The sequence below is a fragment of the Ylistrum balloti genome, unplaced genomic scaffold (assembly GCF_031769215.1).
Source record: "Ylistrum balloti isolate Yb309-2 unplaced genomic scaffold, AGI_CSIRO_Ybal_v1 Utg370910, whole genome shotgun sequence".
Taxonomy (NCBI): domain Eukaryota; kingdom Metazoa; phylum Mollusca; class Bivalvia; order Pectinida; family Pectinidae; genus Ylistrum; species Ylistrum balloti.
The window spans coordinates 563793-586012 of NW_026782516.1; the positions used below are offsets into that span (position 1 = coordinate 563793).

Consider the following 22220-nt stretch of genomic DNA (forward strand, 5'->3'; position numbering starts at 1 on the left):
CAGGGACGTCTTACTGATGTGCGTGTTTGAAACGTATCATTAACCTCAGACAGGATTTCCGTCTCGCGTTTGATATCAATTTTTTTTTCACTTCTATAAGTTTTTAAAAAAATATACGCGACCAGTTCCTATTGGTTGTATCGTTGTAGTCTTCAAAATGTGTTCTTGTCTCTTTTTCTAATTCTGTATGTGAATTTGAAACAGAGAACAGTATTTATTATCGTAGTATGGACGCTGTGAAGTGGTCAAAAGACTCATATAGGTGATTTAAGTGTCCTTAGTATAATAAAGAGTACTAGAAGGACGAAAAACCCGTTTGATGCAGTTTCAGTCATTGTTAGCCAGTAGTGTATCTTATCTAAATATGTGTTAGATAGTGCTATTCACTTGCACGTTTTTTGTACGATATTATGATATTGTTAAAACATTCATACATTCGATAACTGGCACCATTGTCCTATATATTTACCTGATTAAAAACGATGTGATTCATAAAATCAAATACCCTGGACTTTAAGTCATAATCATAATAAACATGTTTACGAATACATAGAAATACAGGAAAATATAATTGAAAATAAATAAATAAATAAATAAATAAATAAATAAATAAATATGATAATCATCAGCCTATTTGTACATCAAAAGATATGTAAACGTGCATGTAATATAATTTATTCACACTTGAAAAATGTATGTACTGTTAATAGACAATAAATATTCCTTTCACATTGCTGAAATAATATATTTCACGTGAAATTTTATGCGAAAGTTATCATCTTGTCTCTGTTGTAAGGTATCGAAAAATATTTGATTGTAACAAAATTTTTCAATACATTACAAATAGGAAAACGATACAAATTGTGATAGTGTAGAAGCTAATCAACAAATCTCGTATAAGTTTACTGTGAAACCATCTTTCCTGCCGATTAATATTACTAACCACTTTGAATGGTTTTAATGGATGGTGTTTTATTAATGTTTTGTCTCGTACCCACAGTTGGTGGAAATAAATTGTGAGTTTACCAAATTTAAGAGCACTACAGCCTTAATTAAAAACAATCCTTAATAATAAATCCTATTTCAGTTTTGCTCTTCCTCACGTCACAATGTATCATACTGGGACATATTTAAAAGGAATGAGTTTTGAATAGGTGTAAAGAAAATTGTGGTAAGGCGTCAATTAATCAGCGATTTTCCTTTCAACTGAGATCTTTTGTTTTTGGTACTGACATCTGCTCCACATGTTATCTAAATATACATAGATATGTAGATTGTCGCCATTGCTTATATTTCCCGCTGTCCTCCTGAGAGAAACTCTTTATATCACTGCCATTTCATTCTTTCGCTGCTACGCTCTGTTGTCTATGTTTGTGACAATCTTCAATATAATTATTACCTTTATACCTTTATAGCTGTAACTGTTTTCAACATAAAGCACACCGAACCTGTGAATTAATTAAATTCTATTGATTTTTAAATAGACTATCTAAACCGTAGTATATTTATAAACTTATCTTTGAATTATAGTAGATATTATCTATAAATTACTAAATATATACTATTAAAGGTTAACAACGATCCTGGTTAGTATTTAGAGAGGCATAGTAACAATGCATTGCTATATGCTAAATATGTATTTACTGTATAGCTACATTAGCAGAGGTCGATCAGGTGAACAGCAATCAAAGGTGATAAATGAGGCCTTCGATTAATTAATATGGTATAATTATTGATGAGAAACATGATATTTGAAAAATGTATTTCTCGCGTGGGGTTACCAGTATGTTCATTACTGGTGTAAATGTTTACAGTATCCGCTAATAATGAATTTTCTTCACTTTTGACAAAAGACATTATTTGCTCGTTTACCATAACCATTTCTTCCGATTGGAAGAATGATAATTATTTATCGATTGTGAACTGCCTGCTTAATTAACTTTATTTTACATACTTATTATCAATATTGATGTCTAATATTAATTATAATCATCATCGTTTAGTATCCCGTTATGTTATCACAGATGCAGTGATACCCATCTGTTTGTGTACAGAGTATTCATTATAACTAATTGCTAATCGACCCATGGTTAACCCTTTTAAATCTATTCTCTATTTTGATATACAGTTTTTACCTTACAGTTTCGATAGACACTTTACTATTTAACTATCATACTTATATCTAAGTTTCCTGTTTACAAATCATGTTTCCTTCTGACACTCTTTCCTTTGGCAGTCTCAATGGTATCTAAAATACTTATAACCCCTCTTAACCCCTCTTAAATGGAAAGCGTTATTTGGTGTGTTTCCTGGCGAAATGAAAATGAATTCACTCCTTTTCAATTTGTGATTATTTTTTATGACAACCACTCAATTGGTGGGCAAGTATTCGGGTAGAATAGAGAGGTTTATTATATCACGTTTTCAATGTGTTTCTGGTGAAAAGATGAACGTGTTTAATGATGTTACACGTTTATACATGGTAAATAAAGATGGCTTTGGACAAAAATGTACCCTCGAAAAGCTATTGGTGTTTTTTTAACAATATTTTCACTTCAGTGTTATGATTTACACAATGGCGTTTCGCGTTTGTCAATAAAATATGCAAATCCCATTGGAAACAAATTTGAGAATTATAAGTTAATTTCTTAGAATACAAAACCACGATTGGTTATCCGTCAAGGTCAGGGGTCGACTCTGTTCCGTCCCGTGCCTGCCCAATCTGTGCGCCTTGCGTTTGTATAATTGCTCTGTGATGATATTGCGCGGCACACGCCGCTCCAACCCTTAAGCTAGCGGGCTGCCACGAAGGAAACTGCTTGCTTTCATAGATACTCGCTAGACCTAGATCACATTTATCAACCTACCATTATCAATCACGATGGTGCTGAGTCCACAGGCTCTATATAAAGGCTTGGGATTGCAAAGGCCAACGCTATACACTAATGAACTGGTGGACTTAGACAAACCGAAAGTAAACTGCGAGGATTAACCTTATGAGACTTCAGAGCTTTTTAATCGCTTTTCCTGCCTAAATTGTTTAGGTTTTAAAGAAAACTTCAGACAGTAGCCTACTTTACCAAAAAGGTCACCAATTAAACAACATGGAATATCGGCTAATTTGCCTATTTCCGTACGTAAAAATGTAGTGTATTGTTCTGAGTGGAACGTGTTAAGAGCTCCACTAGAATATGTTCTCGATGTAATTATTACAAGTCCAGTATTGTCGTTCTGTGTAGTGAATTTCATGGATTAAAAACACATTATTGGACGCAATTGGACAAGTCGATACTGTGACATAAATGACATTGATATTAATACATCTATCACGGATTAGTATTTTAGTTATTCTCTTAACATTTAAGTCGCGTGGTTTGCTCATTAAAACAATTTTCTGTAGAGGTTTAATGTTTTGTGATGCAATTTTGTTTATATAACGTAGCTTAAGAACTGTTCGAAATGTATAAGCCGCAAGGAAACTGCCAGGAAATGACCGGAAACGGAACAATCAACAATGGTCTGATCATAGCCTCTGTGTCAGATGGCAACGGAAGTGTATACGACACCTGTCGAGGTCAAAACGGGACAATGAAAATGAACTACACTAGGATAGCAGGTGAAATATTTGACAAAAATGGCGAGATACGTATCCCTCTGTACTGTCTTATCTTTGTTCTGTCTCTGACTGGTAACTTGCTGGTCATTATCACACTAGCCCAGAACAGACGGATGAGGACTGTCACGAATGTGTTCCTGTTGAACCTATCCATCAGTGACCTGCTTTTGGCCATCTTTTGTATGCCTTTTACACTGGTACCGCAATTAATGAGACAGTTCATCTTCGGCGAGTTCGTCTGTATTGCAATCCGTTATTTTCAAAGTAAGTACTCTTTAATTGCTGGGTTTGTTTCATACGTAGCCTCATATAGCCAGATAACAATACTGACACGGAAAATTATATTGCAGGTGTCAAAACCTTTTAAAAGTGATAGTTGTTTAATATGTTAGGTAGGTCATCTCCATTGGCAGCAGTTAACAATCACGTTACTGATCAGACTGTCTATAGGCTGACAGTGATAGAGTGATAAATATCACAATGTTGTTTACCGTGTCTGATAGACAGTCAATGGTTCGTTATAAACATGACACCAGTCTAATTATTTAAGTGTAAACAATCATCACAACATTTATGATATTGATATATAGATTGTTATGTGTTGAATCCAGAAAGTGCAGCAATTACATCATAATAAAATTCTGAAAAACGCTTCAGGGATATGTCTGATAAAAGCGTGGTTTAATCATACACATTTATTTATAAACATATTAACACAGCATATTAATTTTTTTCTACATAATGTACGAAATAGCAAATCGCGGCCTTTTATTGATGTGTTTTGGTTTTTTGATGTATCTGTATAAATCATATGAAAAAGTTGGTTTTCTGACTAAATCATTTTGTAATGCGTGTAGACATTATTTTCACTGGTTTGGTAACGATATCGTTGTGATTTTTCCTAATACTACCACATCTTTGTGTGGTCATGTATGGTTATCAATCTAAACGATGTAATGAGGTGGTGCAGCTCGATTTGTGGTGATATATACCTCTCTTATTGTGTTTAAAATCCCATTTCCCTAGAACCTCCTGTTTCCGCCTTGAGTTGGCAGTATACAAGTTGCCAGATCATATCACAATCCCGACCAAGCATTGCGTGTCTATGATATATTAGCTATTTTTCCAGTGTTAGCTTGTACACTATAACTAGCTATTCTACGATGCCATCCTGATTTTTTCAAGATTTCGGATCGAAAAAGAATTAGTTTTGGCTCAGTAACACAGTAAACTGAGATATAAATACTACTCCTACATTTGATATTAGGACGAATCCTTTACAATACTGATTCTATACTAGTATCATACTTGTATACATACCACATGTATCTATGTATGCCTGTATGAAATTGTATCACGGTATATAGACAGGATGGCGTTTTCCGAGCAAAACCAGTGAGAGGAAAAAACATATAAATATAAATTCAAATATGTAAAACATTGTCAAAAAAAACAAAAACAATAACAAAAACAAAACAAAACAAAAAAACAAAAACAAAAAAGGAAAAGAAAAAGCGTTTCGGTGAATTAAAATGGGAAAGTATCAAGCACGAGAATGCATTCCAACGGGAGGGAAACAATCTTATGATTCCCGTCCTGACGTCTATAATTGCAGGGACATGTGTTAGTCACTAACCAGCCAAAAACCTGTAAGACACAAATCATAAAAACATAAGTGAAAACCTACTGCCTCAGTCTGTGGGTCAATTCACAGGGAAATGGATTTGAATTCTATAGATTATCTTTGATAAATGCCATATTTGTCATTAATTCTACATATTTTAAATGTCAAGCAAAAACTCTATTCATTTGTTCTAAATTCGAATCACAATATTTGTAACGAGTTTCATGAATGAAAAATGATATGAAAACTGCTTTTCAGATATACAAATTCTTTTTTCATGCTTTTGCAAAATCAGCGTTCTATCGTACTGATATCAATCTAAACCGGCGGCTTGCTTACGTCATATCACTTTCTTGGATCATACCACACTGCACATAAGGCAATGACGAAGTATCGTACCGTGAAAAGTAGGGGAACATTAAATCCATCCCAGGTGGTATTACACTGAAAACAAGATAGTTACGTGATAAATCTATTTTATTGGTATTTATTTATTTATTTATCTATTCATGTAACATTCTGTTGTAACAATCGTTGATATTGGACAAGACTGCGCTATGATAAGTAAGTGTAATTAGTCTTTTTCATGTCTCAGCAGTCTACAGTTAAATCTCTTTGCCCGAAATTGGGTCCAACACAATGAACAGTTTCCCAGAGCTACAGGTTGATAGAAACGGTTCATCGTAAGGGTTCAATACAAGGTTGACGGAAACAGTTCCTCGTGTGGGTCCAATACAAGGCTGACGGAAACAGTTCCTCGTGTGGGTCCAATACAAGGCTGACGGAAACGGTTCTTTGTGTGGGTCCAATACAAGGCTGACGGAAACGGTTCTTTGTGTGGGTCCAATACAAGGTTGACGGAAACGGTTCTTTGTGTGGGTCCAATACAAGGCTGACAGAAACGGTTCTTTGTGTGTGGTCAATACAATGACAGAAACGGTTCTTTGTGTGGGTCCAATACAATGCTGACAGAAACGGTTCTTTGTGTGGTCCAATACAAGGCTGACAGAAACGATTCTTTGTGTGGGTCCAATACAATGGTGACAGAAACGGTTCTTCGTGTGGGTCCATACAATACAGAAATGGTGAGGCTGACAGAAACGGTTCTTTGTGTGGGTCAATACAATACAAGGTACAAGGCTGACTTTGTGTGGGTCCAATACAAGGCTGATAGAAACGGTTCTTTGTGTGGGTCCAATACAATGGTGACAGAAACGGTTCTTCGTGTGGGTCCAATACAAGGCTGACAGAAACGGTTCTTTGTGTGGGTCCAATACAATGCTGACAGAAACAGTTCCTCGTGTGGGTCCAATACAATGCTGACAGAAACGATTCTTTGTGTGGGTCCAATACAAGGCTGACAGAAACGGTTCTTTGTGTGGGTCCAATACAAGGCTGACAGAAACGGTTCTTGACAGAAACGTGTGGGTCCAATACAATGCTGACAGAAACGGTTCTTTGTGTGGTCCAATACAAGGCTGACAGAAACGATTCTTTGTGTGGGTCCAATACAATGCTGACAGAAACGGTTCTTTGTGTGGGTCCAATACAAGGCTGACAGAAACGATTCTTTGTGTGGGTCCAATACAAGGCTGACAGAAACGGTTCTTTGTGTGGGTCCAATACAAGGCTGACAGAAACGGTTCTTTGTGTGGGTCCAATACAAGGCTGACAGAAACGGTTCTTTGTGTGGGTCCAATACAAGGTTGACGGAAACGGTTCTTTGTGTGGGTCCAATACAAGGTTGACGGAAACAGTTCCTCGTGTGGGTCCAATACAAGGCTGACGGAAACGGTTCTTTGTGTTGGTCCAATACAATGGTGACCGAAACGGTTCTTTGTGTGGGTCCAATACAATGCTGACAGAAACGGTTCTTTGTGTGGGTCCAATACAATGGTGACCGAAACGGTTCTTTGTGTGGGTCCAATACAATGGTGACAGAAACGGTTCTTCGTGTGGGTCCAATACAAGGCTGACAGAAACGGTTCTTTGTGTGGGTCCAATACAATGCTGACAGAAACAGTTCCTCGTGTGGGTCCAATACAATGCTGACAGAAACGGTTCTTTGTGTGGTCCAATACAAGGCTGACAGAAACGATTCTTTGTGTGGGTCCAATACAATGCTGACAGAAACAATGCTGACAGAAACGGTTCTTTGTGTGGTCCAATACAAGGCTGACAGAAACGATTCTTTGTGTGGGTCCAATACAAGGCTGACAGAAACGGTTCTTTGTGTGGGTCCAATACAAGGCTGACAGAAACGGTTCTTTGTGTGGGTCCAATACAAGGCTGACAGAAACGGTTCTTTGTGTGGGTCCAATACAAGGCTGACAGAAACGGTTCTTTGTGTGGGTCCAATACAAGGGTGACAGAAACGGTTCTTTGTGTGGGTCCAATACAAGGCTGACAGAAACGGTTCTTTGTGTGGGTCCAATACAAGGCTGACGGAAACGGTTCATTGTGTGGGTCTCGATACTATTCTGACGGACACGATTCATCGTGTGGTTCCTAATACCAAGGAGGGGTGTAGTTTTAATTGTTTATTTCCAATACAAACATGAGTTAACTGTTACCCTATTAATTCAAAATAATCGGATACTAAATTTAAACTTGAAAAAACGAAAATCCTAGCCAAGTTCGTCTGTTTCCATCGGAGATCAGAAAGATGTTTCATCAGAATCGTTTTAATATTTGTTGGGATGTTCCACGTCGACAGTATTCCTGTTAACAGTTGTCTTCCGCGAAATAGTCCGAAACGCTTGATTTACAGTTACATACAAATTCACTTAACAATTGACTTTTTTAGACAAGTAGTCATTACTGGCACCATGTATTACTTCACCGTGTCACGAATACATAACAGATTTATGTTATAGACAAAAATCAGTATACTGTAAAGAACATCAGCGTCTCTCGATCTCCAAATGCTTATCATGCCGGTAAGTAGGATACAACTTTCAAAATCCTATAATGTTAAACAAATGGATTAAGTTGGCCGTATGACAATAAATGAAGGAGTGTTTGTGAATATCATAAAAGAAAAGAGACATTACATACATGTTTTCAAAGTGTTATTTTCTGCCACCGTAATTCTCCTAAAATGACCCTGGCTGTTAAAAGGACAGTCATAAAACTCTACCTATCCTCCATTTTAATTCGGCGATAAAAATTTGTTTACTCAAATTTTGAGAGCAAATCAGATAATAAGCGTCAGGTTATGAAGACAATATCCAAGGCAGTGTATTACGTTACGAACACTTTTTTTCTGTAAAGAGGCCACCATTTTTAATTGCTGTAATTATTACAAAGCTGTTAAATGCAACATCTATTCAAAGAGTGTTTTCAAGCTAATTTCCAAGCTTTAATGAATAAATGATGATCACACTATCTTTCCTTTACTATCATCACCTTCGAACGTTCCATATCACTGAAATCTCGGTAAACAAGACGATTATTGGCACTTCGGGTTTGGAGATAACTGATTAAAATAAAACGTATATAATATCGTTTATTGGAAAATAATCGAGCGTTTCTTCCCCATCAATATCGATTCAATTTTATAGAAAATCAGATTGCAACAAACCGAACATGATATCTGATCAAATTAACATGTTTGTTTCTCAACACGTAAGTTGATATACTGATCAATGGCATTTCGTTGAGATGGACTACATGTTTGATGAGCGAACCTATTAAAGAATATTATGGAGGTGTGCAAGATAACTATTTGGTTTCTCTTTTACTCGGGAAATAAAATTATACATATTTTTATACATGGTCTATGACCAGACTTGAGTCATTGTATGTCATCTTCCTCCTCTCGTGTTCTTGAAGTAGGACATCATTGAGGTGTTAACGAACGAGATGAGAATTACTTTGAGTATAATTCGATTTTAGTCCTTACGTTACATAACAAAACTGAAGAAACCACCTTGTAGTCTTGGTCATGAGATAATTACCCTTAGTTCTATGTGATGAAACTTGTCAAAGAAGCCAATTCTGGAGTACGGTGTACATGTTCGATTTACACTGGTAGGGATTCATTGTAAGGCAAGAGAAACGATAGCATAGTGTTGATTGATCCGATTAATGTCATCTCCGTGATAATCAGTCAACTGACACATGTGTTTCTTTGTGATTACGATTTCAGAATACAATAACCAACAGCAACACCTTGTAATTCTTTGTCTTCAAAACTTGGCCAAGCTTTCATTTACTTGGATTGAAACTAGATGATGTACATCAAAAGAACCTTGTAATATCTTATTCAATTTTTATCCATGGATAAAAGATTAAAGGAAATGATAATGAAAGGCAATTTATCGAAAGATAGGTCTCCTACCTATGTTGTTAAAATGCCGCAGTTGATAAAGTGTTCTGGGGCTTGTTCCTAAGATCCGATAGTTGAGAAAAAATCCAATACGCAAAATTTCTAGATATGTTTTTTGCGATAACATCCACAAGATCCCCTTCGGAAACAAAATATGTTTGCTTCTACGGTAGGACGTGTTCTGCGTTCGATGGTCGTTATTGTGTCGGAAGCTTCGTTATCATTAAACAGAGAGAAGTTGGAGCACATGTACATAGTTATATAAATGATTGATGAAGTAAAGGGCGGTTACTGATCGGAACCGCTGGTCATATACCCGGGAAAAAACGAAAATAAGTTGATCATATCATTAATTTCCTTGATGGTAAGCAAATGCAAGTTATTGTATTTTTTAGAGGTTTCTGAGGTTTTGGGGCATTTCTTTCTCCCGGTTTTCTTTGTTAATATTTCTTAATTATGTTTTTTACGCTTATTTGATCTATTTCAGTCTCCGCTTCTCTGTTGATCACTTAGAAGTCTTTGAAAACAAATGAATAACAAACGAATTTCTAACACTGAAAGTGTCAAGGAATGCAACAAAAATATAGTAATTATATTATTAGCTTTCTATCGCAATTCAAAACTCTACTCTTTTGAAAATAAGAAATTGTCTTCATTGCAAGAATGGCCTTTGCATATCACGGCAGTCGTCAAATATAGAAGTGTAATTATGTGGCAACGAAGAAATGAAGCCAGCAATTATATGTCAAAGATTTTCTTTAACCATTATACAAATCTCGAAAAACGAATTGCAACCTCCGTGAAAAAAATATTTTGGAAAGTTATTTCTTGATCTGTTTACTATTTAACACTTCAATGATAATACTCCGCAGTCTGCTAATTAAGATAACCATTACCTTTGATCAATTTAATATCAAAAGACCTTCACGGATGACAAAATTGCGATAAAGAAACATCTGTTTTCATTGTATTGCACAGCAGAGTAGACTGAAAAATAAACGATTGAAAGAACAAGAAGACAAAACCAACAAGTCGACACAATTATCAACCAAACTCAAAATTAATGAAACTTTGGCAAATATGAACAAAAAGTATTTACACAGAGACTTCTGAAAAAGTACAAGGAAAATTAAACATTTTATTTCCGGTGGGAACTTATTGTTTATATGTTTGTTTAATAATATAAGTAATTGAAACATACTGAAGTGATATACAAACGGCTTACATGGGCTTGCCTGATCAGTCATTACAAACAGTAAAGATATACTAGAATATAGCTAGTGTTGTATCCTCTTCCTTGACCCGTCTTTTTTTCTGGTGAACACAAAATACGTCATATCCTTTTAGGCATACTGCACGCGCTGAGAACGCCATGTGGATATTTGGAAGTCAGTGTTAAATTTACCATTAGATATCAATTTACATTTTGGGCGATCAGGATGACAATCGTAAAAGGAGACCTGACGGATCAGACCAGGCAAAATCCATTATTATTGCATTTACTGCTAAAGTCTGAAGGGTAGTAGCTTTCCCATAACTTGTGTAATTCAATAGTTATATGTAATGTGTCAGATGAACGACCCTTCATTAGCAGCTAGAGGTTTTGATACAGACAGCAAATAATGCCAAACTATTTTCCATGCAGTGGGAATATCCAATCGTACCTGTAGCAACGTGAAAGCCAAACTTTCATTTCCTTTTTATAATATGGTATATCAATGGGTTTACACCGATCAACTTTGATCTCCTAATCGATAAAACTGTTCAATTTAAACCCCCAAAATACAAACTGCAGATTAAATACAATATTATTTAAGAATAACTGTAAAACTCTGACCTCGGTAGATCAAGTTATGTGGATTTTTTTTTTATTCCAAATAAACTTTTTTCTCCACACCCTTTCTTTATTTCTTGTCGTCCTCCCTAATCAACGACCACGAGACAGAATATGGAGATCATTAGAACAGATGTTATTTTGTTGTTGTTTGTTTGAAATGTTGCAGCTGCCAATTACTGGTTATAAGGAGATCATGTTTGCATAATTTTGTTATTTTGAAAACATGTTCCTGTGTGAATTGCTGGTAATATGGTAATGATTAATGGCACTGAGGTCAATTTGACACATGGACAATTTGACGACAGACGCTGCGCCGTGGCATGAGCTGTAGACTAGCTAATGGAATGATCACTAGAAACATGCATGCATGTGTAGATGGTGTAGAGTTCTGTCATTTAGGTTGGAATAAGACACAAAAATTGTAGACGAAAAAACGATGTGGCAGGGGATCAGTTCCGACAGCCTATTACCGACACAGCGGAGGGCAACTGGAGGGACAGGCCCACAACGGGTGTTAAAGCAATGAGGAAAATGTCAGCTCAGATAGGACGCATTGTAAAGAAACCGAATTACGGCATTTCTGTTGTTGTAATGTTTACTACAGGGGAGGTAACAAAGAAGTGTCAGACAAAATGATTAACTGTTAGATGAGATAGTAACGTAAATCAGCAATGTTTGGTTAAAACAAGCAGCGGGAAGTGATATAACTCAACAATTTACATCTGCATGGCATTTTTAAAAATCCTGATTGCTTTGAAACTTTGCCCTCCGCCGGAAACAGTGTATGAATTATGTTACATAATACATATAGTTTTGTTTATGCCGCTCACACGTTGAACGTGGCAGATTTCGCGCTGAAAACAGAAAATGACTTTAACAATATCATTGTTGTTGTTGTTGGTTATATTTACTTATCAGCCATACCAACGTTATTTTAAGAAATTGTCAACTACAAGAACAACGTTTAAAGGAATATTCCTGAGTCTTGTTACATGTTATAACACTTTTTTTGTTTATATATATTGTAGGCACACGCGATTATGCGTAATTACCTCTAGTTAAATAGGGCTTGGACAGTAAATCTGAAAAAGATGTTGAATACAATATAGGTGTGAGAGGGAGAGAAACACTGAGATAAAGACGTAATTAGTGTGGGTACAGTAAGAAGTAGTGACAGCAAACATAACTATGGTATATACACGCTTTATGGGTTATATATTGTGTAACTATCGATGACGTAAGTTATATATTGTGTAACTATCAGTGACATAGTCTCTATATTGTTTAACTATCGAAGACATAGTCTATATATTGTGTACACTATCGGTGACATAGTCTCTATATTGTGTACACTATCGGTGACATAGTCTATATATTGTGTACACTATCGGTGACATAGTCTCTATATTGTGTAAGTATCTGTGACATAGTCTATATATTGTGTTACTATCGTTGATATAGTCTATATATTGTGTAACTATCGATGACGTAAGTTATACATTGTGTAACTATCAGTGACATAGTCTATATATTGTGTAACTATCGGTGACATAGTCTATATATTGTGTAACTATCGATGACGTAAGTTATATATTGTGTAACTATCGGTGACATAGTCTATATATTGTGTAACTATCGGTGACATAGTCTATATATTGTGTAACTATCGGTGACATAGTCTATATATTGTGTAACTATCAGTGACATAGTCTATATATTGTGTACACTATCGATGACGTAAGTTATATATTGTGTAACTATCGGTGACATAGTCTATATATTGTGTACACTATCGATGACGTAAGTTATATATTGTGTAACTATCGGTGACGTAAGTTATATATTGTGTAACTATCAGTGACATAGTCTATATATTGTGTAACTATCGGTGACATAGTCTATATATTGTGTAACTATCGGTGACATAGTCTATATATTGTATAACTATCAGTCACATAGTCTATATATTGTGTAACTATCGGTGACATAGTCTATATATTGTGTAACTATCGGTGACATAGTCTATATATTGTATAACTATCGGTGACATAGTCTATATATTGTATAACTATCGGTGACATAGACTATACATTGTGTACACTATCGATGACGTAAGTTATATATTGTGTAACTATCAGTGACATAGTCTATATATTGTATAACTATCGGTGACATAGTCTATATATTGTAATACTATCAGTGACATAGTCTATATATTGTGTAAGTATCGGTGATATAGTCTATATATTTTGTAACTATCGATGACGTAAGTTATACATTGTGTAACTATCGATGGCGTAAGTTATATATTGTGTAACTATCAGTGACATAGACTATATATTGTGTAACTATCGGTGACATAGTCTATATATTGTAATACTATCGGTGACATAGTCTATATATTGTGTAAGTATCGGTGACATAGTCTATATATTGTGTAACTATCGGTGACATAGTCTATATATTGTGTAACTATCGATGACGTAAGTTATACATTGTGTAACTATCGATGACGTAAGTTATATATTGTGTAACTATCAGTGACATAGTCTATATATTGTAATACTATCAGTGACATAGTCTATATATTGTGTAACTATCGGTGACATAGTCTATATATTGTGTACACTATCGGTGACATAGTCTATATTTTGTGTAATTTTTCGGTGACATAGTCTATATATTGTGTAACTATCGATAACGTAAGTTATACATTGTGTAACTATCGATGACGTAAGTTATATATTGTGTAACTGTCAGAGACATAGTTTATATATTGTGTAACTATCGGTGACACAGTCTATATATTGTGTAACTATTGGTGACATAGTCTATATATTGTGTAACTATCGGTGATGTCAGTTATATTTTGTGTAAAACTGTCGCAACATATAAGAAAAAGTGTGTAAACTGTCGGTGACGTAGGTTAAGCATTTTGTAAACTATCTATGACAAAAATCAACTATCGGTGAAATATGTTATGCAATACCGGTGATATTGTTAAATAATATCGGTGAAGTGTGTTATATAATACCGGTGACATGTGTTATATAATACTGGTGACATGTGTTATATAATACCGGTGACATGTGTTATAAAATATAGGTGAAATGCGTTATATAATACCGGTGTAGTGTGTTATATAATACCGGTGACATGTGTTATATAATACCGGTCACATTTGTTATATAATACATGTGACATGTGTTATATAATACCGGTGACATGTGTTATATAATACCGGTGACGTGTGTTATATAATACCGGTGACATGTGTTATAACATACCGGTGACATGTGTTATATGATACCGATGACATGTGTTATATAATACCGATGACATGTGTTATATAATATCAGTGATATGTGTTATATAATACTGGTGACATGTGTTATATAATTCTGGTGACATGTGTTATATAATACCGGTGACGTGTGTTATTTAATATCGGTGACAAAGCGTCGATGGTTAATTTGCTGTGTATTCAATCAATGTGTGCTGACTGTATAAATTTATACTCACTGATTTCCAATTTCTTGTTTTAATTGATCTTTCACTAATGTTTGACTGATGAATTGTAAATATATACGTATAATAGATTTGTTACTTATCATATATTATCCGTATATCCCCAGTTTAAAGCTATCCTCTTACACATGAACTTGGACTAGATAGAACGACGCTCGGTAATCAAGGTTAGCTACAATTACCAGAACACGAAGTATACCTTACTAATTAGTGGTGATTAGTAGGACAGATACAAATTAAAGTTTGTGTACTCATTGAGACATGAAGTAATCAGTGAATCATCCTGTTTGTCACCACCTTGCTCTTCAACCGTACAAACGTGTAACTTTTCCTAACGTATTTGTTAAAGGCTATTTATCTGGGAAAGCGCACTATCTGGCCGTTAAAAAGAGCAATTGTTTGTTGTACTTGACATATGTCCTTAAAACTACAGCTTCTGGACATGAAAAAAGGAAACCTTATTTTAAAAGACGGCCTTCCTAAAGGACGCAGAGAAAACCTGTGAACTAATTGTGCCGCCAGCAAAACTAAGTGAATAATCTGATATGGACGGAAGGAAGTGGTCAAAGAGGCTGATGGCTGGATGGATGTATTCCGGACAGGCATTGGTCATAATTACGATGGTTGGTTATCCTCCTTCGTTTGGTATTATTGCATTTGAAATTATTAGCTTTGTCGCTGTAATGAGGTTTCTCCATAGTTATTAACGTTGAACCCGGGCCATTGATTCCCAATAGTATCACAGTACTGTTCATCTATCTCCCCATGGGTTAGACTAGGTTTCTCACTCAAATATTGTATTCGGAAATTAGTAAACTGTTAGGAAAATGATAAATAATTTAAGATGAGCGTGAACTTGTGGTCTCGGTAAATGACATCATAATATGAATTGAAGAAAGTGTTTAGAAGACTACGGGACGTGATCATAGTATGTTTTGGAAATACAAAAAAAATGCAATGGTTTACAAAATGTATTTATATATCATAGATTGAATAAACTGACTGGTACAATAACTGATTTTTGAATTTGAAATTGAAACTCGCCTCAATGGGTATCTTCATGACCTTTTGATATAGACAACCATTATTGTCATTGGGCAGTGAGATTATCCAACTGACAGAAACTGCTCTGACGCAGTCAATTTATCTGAATGTGTCTGTAGTTAATGTCCATATCTTGACACGAAGTAGTGTTTTTTTTTTTTTTTTTATTATTTTTTTTTTTTTTTTTTTTGTTTTTTGTTTTTTGTTTTTTTTTTGTTTTTGTTTTGTTTTTCCCGTTTAACAGATGTTTCATGATTTATGTTGCGTGTGATTAGTACCTATAAAACAGGACAAATTCACACATTGTGTACATTTCCGAAATGTGCTAAACAAGAGTCGACATACAAATCTACCCCAAAAGTACTATACTAATTGGACAAGTTTGTTTTTGTCCGTTTGTATGTAGATACCAGGATTTAGTAAAGAGTAACCTAGAATTCATAACATAACCTAATAACTTATAGATTGATAGTTTACTAAAACACTTACTGAAACAGCAATGTCCCAAAACTTGGCAGCTTTCGTTTATTTTCCGGAGTTCTCCCGCAAACAAGCAATCACAAGTGTATTCATCTTAACAAATTAGTATTGACCTTGTCCAAACCCTGGACAACTGATACTATTCCAGGGGGAATGAGGATTTAGTGTTTTTTAAATGAACGTCCATTTTCGGTATTGAACATGTCTCCTTTCCTTATACCGCTGTGTTGATTTGGTCAATTTGGTCAATGTAACGATGTGTTGCGAGAAATTTGCATCAAATGGTTAGTTAGAGTGTCCCGTCCCCCTTATTAGTGTAGTTATATATACCATTACGAATATCTTTACATACATGTCTTTGCATTACAACAATTTGTATGCTTTTAATTGATGTTATACCATGACATTTATGACACTGCACACACATGTACTCAACACTCTTTTGAAATCATCCGTTACTAAACTTTTTGAATTCTGTTTTAGAGTGTGTACATCCCCATCTGGTTTTAATATTCAATTTGTCTATATCACATCGTCCATAGGAGACTGCTAGGTTTCGATCACTCTAACGAGTTACAGGACAAAGCATGCGACTGTTAGATGCAGTTCAATACCATATTTGGATGCATGTATACATTTCTAATTTTTCATTGAAGGGTGATTCACTTGTGGGTCCTATATAAATTTTCATAATAAAAGCATTGTTTGACTACTATTTAGTAAAATATTCTGTTGTGGAATGTTAACAAAACAGTAATGGGCGTTGTTATGGTAACGTAACCGATTTTGTAAGGAATCCATATAACCATGATAATAAGTAAATAAACAAACAAAAAAGATATAAGCTACAGAAAGAAAAAATATTTGTTACAAAAAGTAAAAAGGAAAATGGCAAACGGTTATCAGTATTAACAAAAATGTACAAGACAAATTTCGGTCATTAAAAACATTTGCTGGCTACAGACTTGTTGAATGGTGAACAACGGTAATACCAACATGTCAACAACATCCATATTTAATAAACAAGGGCACATTATATACAATGGAAAAATCATATGAGAGGGTCAGGTCAACGGCGAAATTATAAGAACCTCCAAGTTGTCTAGGGATGGTATTTTTTATCGTATCAGATTCAGTGTGGTAGATGCGATTCCTGAATGATATGCCTTCGATCTCTATCTCTCAGAAAATCTACACTTCACTGGAACCTCCCAAATAGCAACCTGATTTGAGGTATGAGCTGACGGTAAAAATGCTTAGAGCGGATTAATGTTGTCCGAGCATTATTCCAACGTGTTTGCAGTGTTAAACATGGTCTATTTGCCATGTTTAATAGCCTTTGCAAAGTGTTAAGGAGGCTGTGGAATGCACAATGAAATCCTTTGGCCAGTTTCTGTTCTGCCATTGGCGTTTCGGCCATCAGAATCCCATCACGTCCTGCGAGTCTGCAGCGTAGACATCGTTTGTCACCGTTCTGTTTCACACAACACACAAGAGAACCCATGATCTTTTGTTATCCGTGAATATTGTCAGGTGACGTCCAGTCATGTACAATTTGTGACCTGAATGACATACCGCCGTGTATATGTCGTGGCCTGCGACCATTTCAATGCTGAATGTGTCAGGAAGTAAAACGGACAGACCGCTAATAGCAATGATTATTGTGATAGAATCTTGATGTGCATGTCGTTTTCATCCAGGCAGCAAATCAGTTTTTATTAAACATGGAAAACAGAAAAATAAGGGGCAACCCAGTGTTATTTACGTGTGATTAAAGTAACAATAATTCTATATAATCTAAGGTAATGTCTTCATGTTAATAATAAGTGACTTTGTCGGATTAATAAACCGGAAAGATACTAAAGCCGTTTTGAACACATATTTGAGGTTGGAGATCTTGGTCTGGAGAACCGACTTATTACATAAGCAAAATCATACCATCTTCCGTGCATATATCAAATACAAGATGCCACTACGTCACGGAGTTAAGTTTAAATGACGGGATACACACAACCATGAACTAAATTCCGGTGTCTTCTATAATCAGGAACAGAGGCACATTACTTTACACAATCAAGGGTAGATACATATACACACGTAAATGACTGTTATCCCATGCAACAATGAGTAGAGGTGTGTTATATTATACAACAATGAACAGAGGTCTGTTATATCATACAACAATGAGCAGAGGTCTGTTATATTATACAACAATGAGCAGAGGTCTGTTATATTATACAACAATGAACAGAGGTCTGTTATATTATACAACAATGAGTAGAGGTCTGTTATATTATACAACAATGAGTAGAGGTCTGTTATATTATACAACAATGAGTAGAGGTCTGTTATATTATACACCAATGAGTAGAGGTCTGTTATATTATACACCAATGTTTTTATCAATATGGTATATTAAACGCAGGACCAAGTCAACACAACATATAATCCCACGATGTGTCACCTGTGACGGTATTACACTAGGTAACATTATGGTCACACACTTCATCAAAATGAAATTTAGCAAAATTGCCATAACTGTTGCATTTTGTCTTGAGTTTTAATCAAATCAACATCAGAAGGTAATTCTAAAAGGATTTGCCTGATTGAATGGGGCCAACTTAAGTTAAATATTACAGCATATAAGTATACTTAATTTCAACATTAGGTCAAAAGGTAACAGGTACAATTCCCACACATTACACACCAGGACCACCAAGTAGGACACCGGATATAGACGTGCATATTAAACAGGTAAAAATATAAGACTTTTATATGGAAACACATTGGTACAACATTAAATATCGATCAGTATGTATTGTATATTGCAAGAAGGTAACACACTCTTCGTTGTAATCGATAATCGGCGATAATCAGCGATTACAACGAGGATGTGATACTCATTTTTCGTTTAGAAGGTTTAGAAGAGCACGCGGTATGAAAACAGATGATACAGAATTTTGTGCTGTGTTTTCATAACCAGCTGTTATATGTATTTTGGTGTAGATGTTCTAGGCCGTTTCACCTACAAGGATCTCAAGTATCATTTTATTACAAAAATAAACGCCGTGAAATTGTACCTGCAATCCAAAGACTTTCAGGAACTTGGCACTTGTCAGAGTGTACCTGAATCACCCCCAGTAACCCTAGACTACGTCATCTGTGTGGGATCGGGTACTACAATATCGCAACAAGTAATGAAGGATACATGGTGGGTTTTATTTTGTTTGTTTGTTTTTGTTTTTTTTCACAAATCAAATTTCAAATCGATCTATCACGTGTGATATTCTTTGAGTTCGTAAATGGTGTTGCATGCTACAGTAAGTTTTTTTCCGTCCTGTCTTGTAGCTCTTTCTTTCCTTTACTGTTCTCTCCTTACTGTAATCATGCAGTGCTTGTTTTTTAGTCTGTCCAGTAAACCTGAGTAATATCATGCCTGCACTCGCTTACACAACACTAGCACCCGTCAATATCAGTAAACAGAATAAGATCATGCTATACACATAAACATGATTTACGAAACTAAAGATACAAAAAGCGGGAAAACATTGCAAAATAACTTTTTTGACCAATTCGCCGATAACATATACATCATAATGTGTTTCTGAATGGTTTTGGAAACAATCAAGATGTTTTTTGTTTTATGTTGTCCTGCCTGTAATACCCAAAACGCGCACCTGCCCGAGATAGTGAAGGCGATATATCAATAAACACTGATTTAATTATAGTTTCTAGCCTATCCGCTTCCCCGGTGATTAACAGTCTGATAACACTCGCTTCTTAGGTCTCACTATGTGAGCTCACATAATTTAGGATTTATCGCATTTTTTGTCGAAAATTGGAATTAAGTAACAACATAACTATGTCAGTAAGGTTTAGTGACCCGTGTTTACATCTGAAGGTTCTAGATTGACTAGGTACCATCTCTCGGCGGCTGGGAAACACTTTGTTGCCTTTGCAAAAATAGGAACAATACCTGATCTTATTCTCCTTATAGTTTTTTCAGAAGTCTCTATGTAAATCCCCCTTTTGTTATATTGTGCCCTAGTTTTATTGAACTTGAGCCTGGTTTCTGTTTACAATACATGTGACAGAAAGTTGTAACAAGTAATGTAAATCTGTCATTCATTATGATTCGTAATAAAGATACTGATCTTTGTTTGTATGTTTTCAGTTATCTTGGTGCGGCAACACCCCCGTTTTACCACAGCTAATAATGCTCTGTAGTATTTGCATCGTGTAATACATTGAAAATGGTATATACAGTACTTATAAGACTGTGTTGTCTAAATGGTATTTTTGGGAGGTTTCTTTTTATTATTTACTGAGGTTCCCATGGAAATGAAACCCCTAAAACTCACACAAAATCAATTTACTGTATCATATTTGTAGAAGTTTTATATACAAATGGCTCTGATAGCGACACAACACGCTTGTACATATCCACATTGCACTGCATGTCTCAAAATCAGCAATACTGTGCTTTAATTATGCGGTGTAATTTGAAATTGGCCAGGGATATTTCATGTTTTAAAACTGGTCTCTCCTGAAATATATCTTTATGCTTACAAAACTTAGAAACGATATTAAAACTGTTCTTGAAAGGTATAAAGAACAGCCAGTACTTCTGTCAAGTGTCTAGATTATCCCTTCAATAATAATGAATACCAAACAGATCGGCATAAAATATGAAGTCAAGTGCAATGAAAGCAACACGTCGACATAGTCAGATTCAAGCCAAGGCAAAAAGCTAATGCAAAAGGCTAAGGCAAAATGTGAACAAACGAAAAGTACAAGAAGAATAAGACCGGGTGTTCCAGAAGGGTATGCATCTTCTGCTTTACTGAAGATAACCATCATGTAAATACTGCTCAATTCAAGTAAATAGTGTCGCGTTTCCAAATAAGAACAAGGTAAACAACACAAGAATAAGTTATGAGAGTTGTTATTCATTGTAGTTTGTCTACAAAGATAATTACAATAATTACAATATCTGCATTTTCTATCATGCTGTTACGTTCTGTGATACCCTGTCACGTCTCGTCGCTTGTGAACAGACTGCCGCTCTAATGATATGTAAATGTCCGACAAAAAGACGGTAAAGTTTCTCGTTGACAAGCAACTGTGATTACTTATCACTGGCCTAAGAATTAGGGAACGAACGAAACATTACTGAAGTCCATATCTATTAAAGTGTTAGAATATTGTGTTTACCCTAAACAGGAAGTAAATTTGTTAGGATATTAAATGATTCAAGATAACAAGACTGCCTATCATTAAAATTTATCTCATATCTATCATTTTGGGTTACTTATATCATCAATCGTTCAATTTTAAACACATGGCAAGGTATTTTAGGTTTAATGTATAATGTAGTATTCTCTTAAACAGATACAATTACATACCTCCATTAACACGAGTAATTTATATGTTGAAGATATGTATGATATAGTATTCTTTTAACCAGATAAAAATTACGTACCTCCTCAAACGCTTGTACTTTGTAGATTAAACTATGTAATCTTAGTACCTCTCCTCTCCAATTAAGGAACATTTGATTGAAAATTGGTCTAAACATAATACATCAATTATTTGTTCAATAGATCAAACGAATGGTTACTGACTTTCAGTACTTATATATGATTAACCGGGTGAGTATCACCGTCGGTCTCACAATAAAAGGATAAATACTGAAAAATCTATGAACGGCAGTACCTAGGACATACAGATGTTTAGCGTTTAATTTCTGATCCAACTTTTA

At 35.2% G+C, this 22220-nt stretch overlaps 1 protein-coding gene across 1 annotated transcript in view; it reads left to right on the forward strand.

Moving 5' to 3' along the window:
* Nucleotides 1-3459: 3459 nt before the first annotated feature.
* The window catches only part of LOC132559436 (cholecystokinin receptor type A-like), a 60362-nt gene continuing 41601 nt past the window's right edge, over nucleotides 3460-22220 (forward strand). Inside the window, exon 1 of the mRNA XM_060224051.1 lies at nucleotides 3460-3880. Within this exon, the coding sequence (XP_060080034.1) occupies nucleotides 3460-3880 (421 nt within the window). The remainder of the gene's footprint in view (nucleotides 3881-22220) is intronic.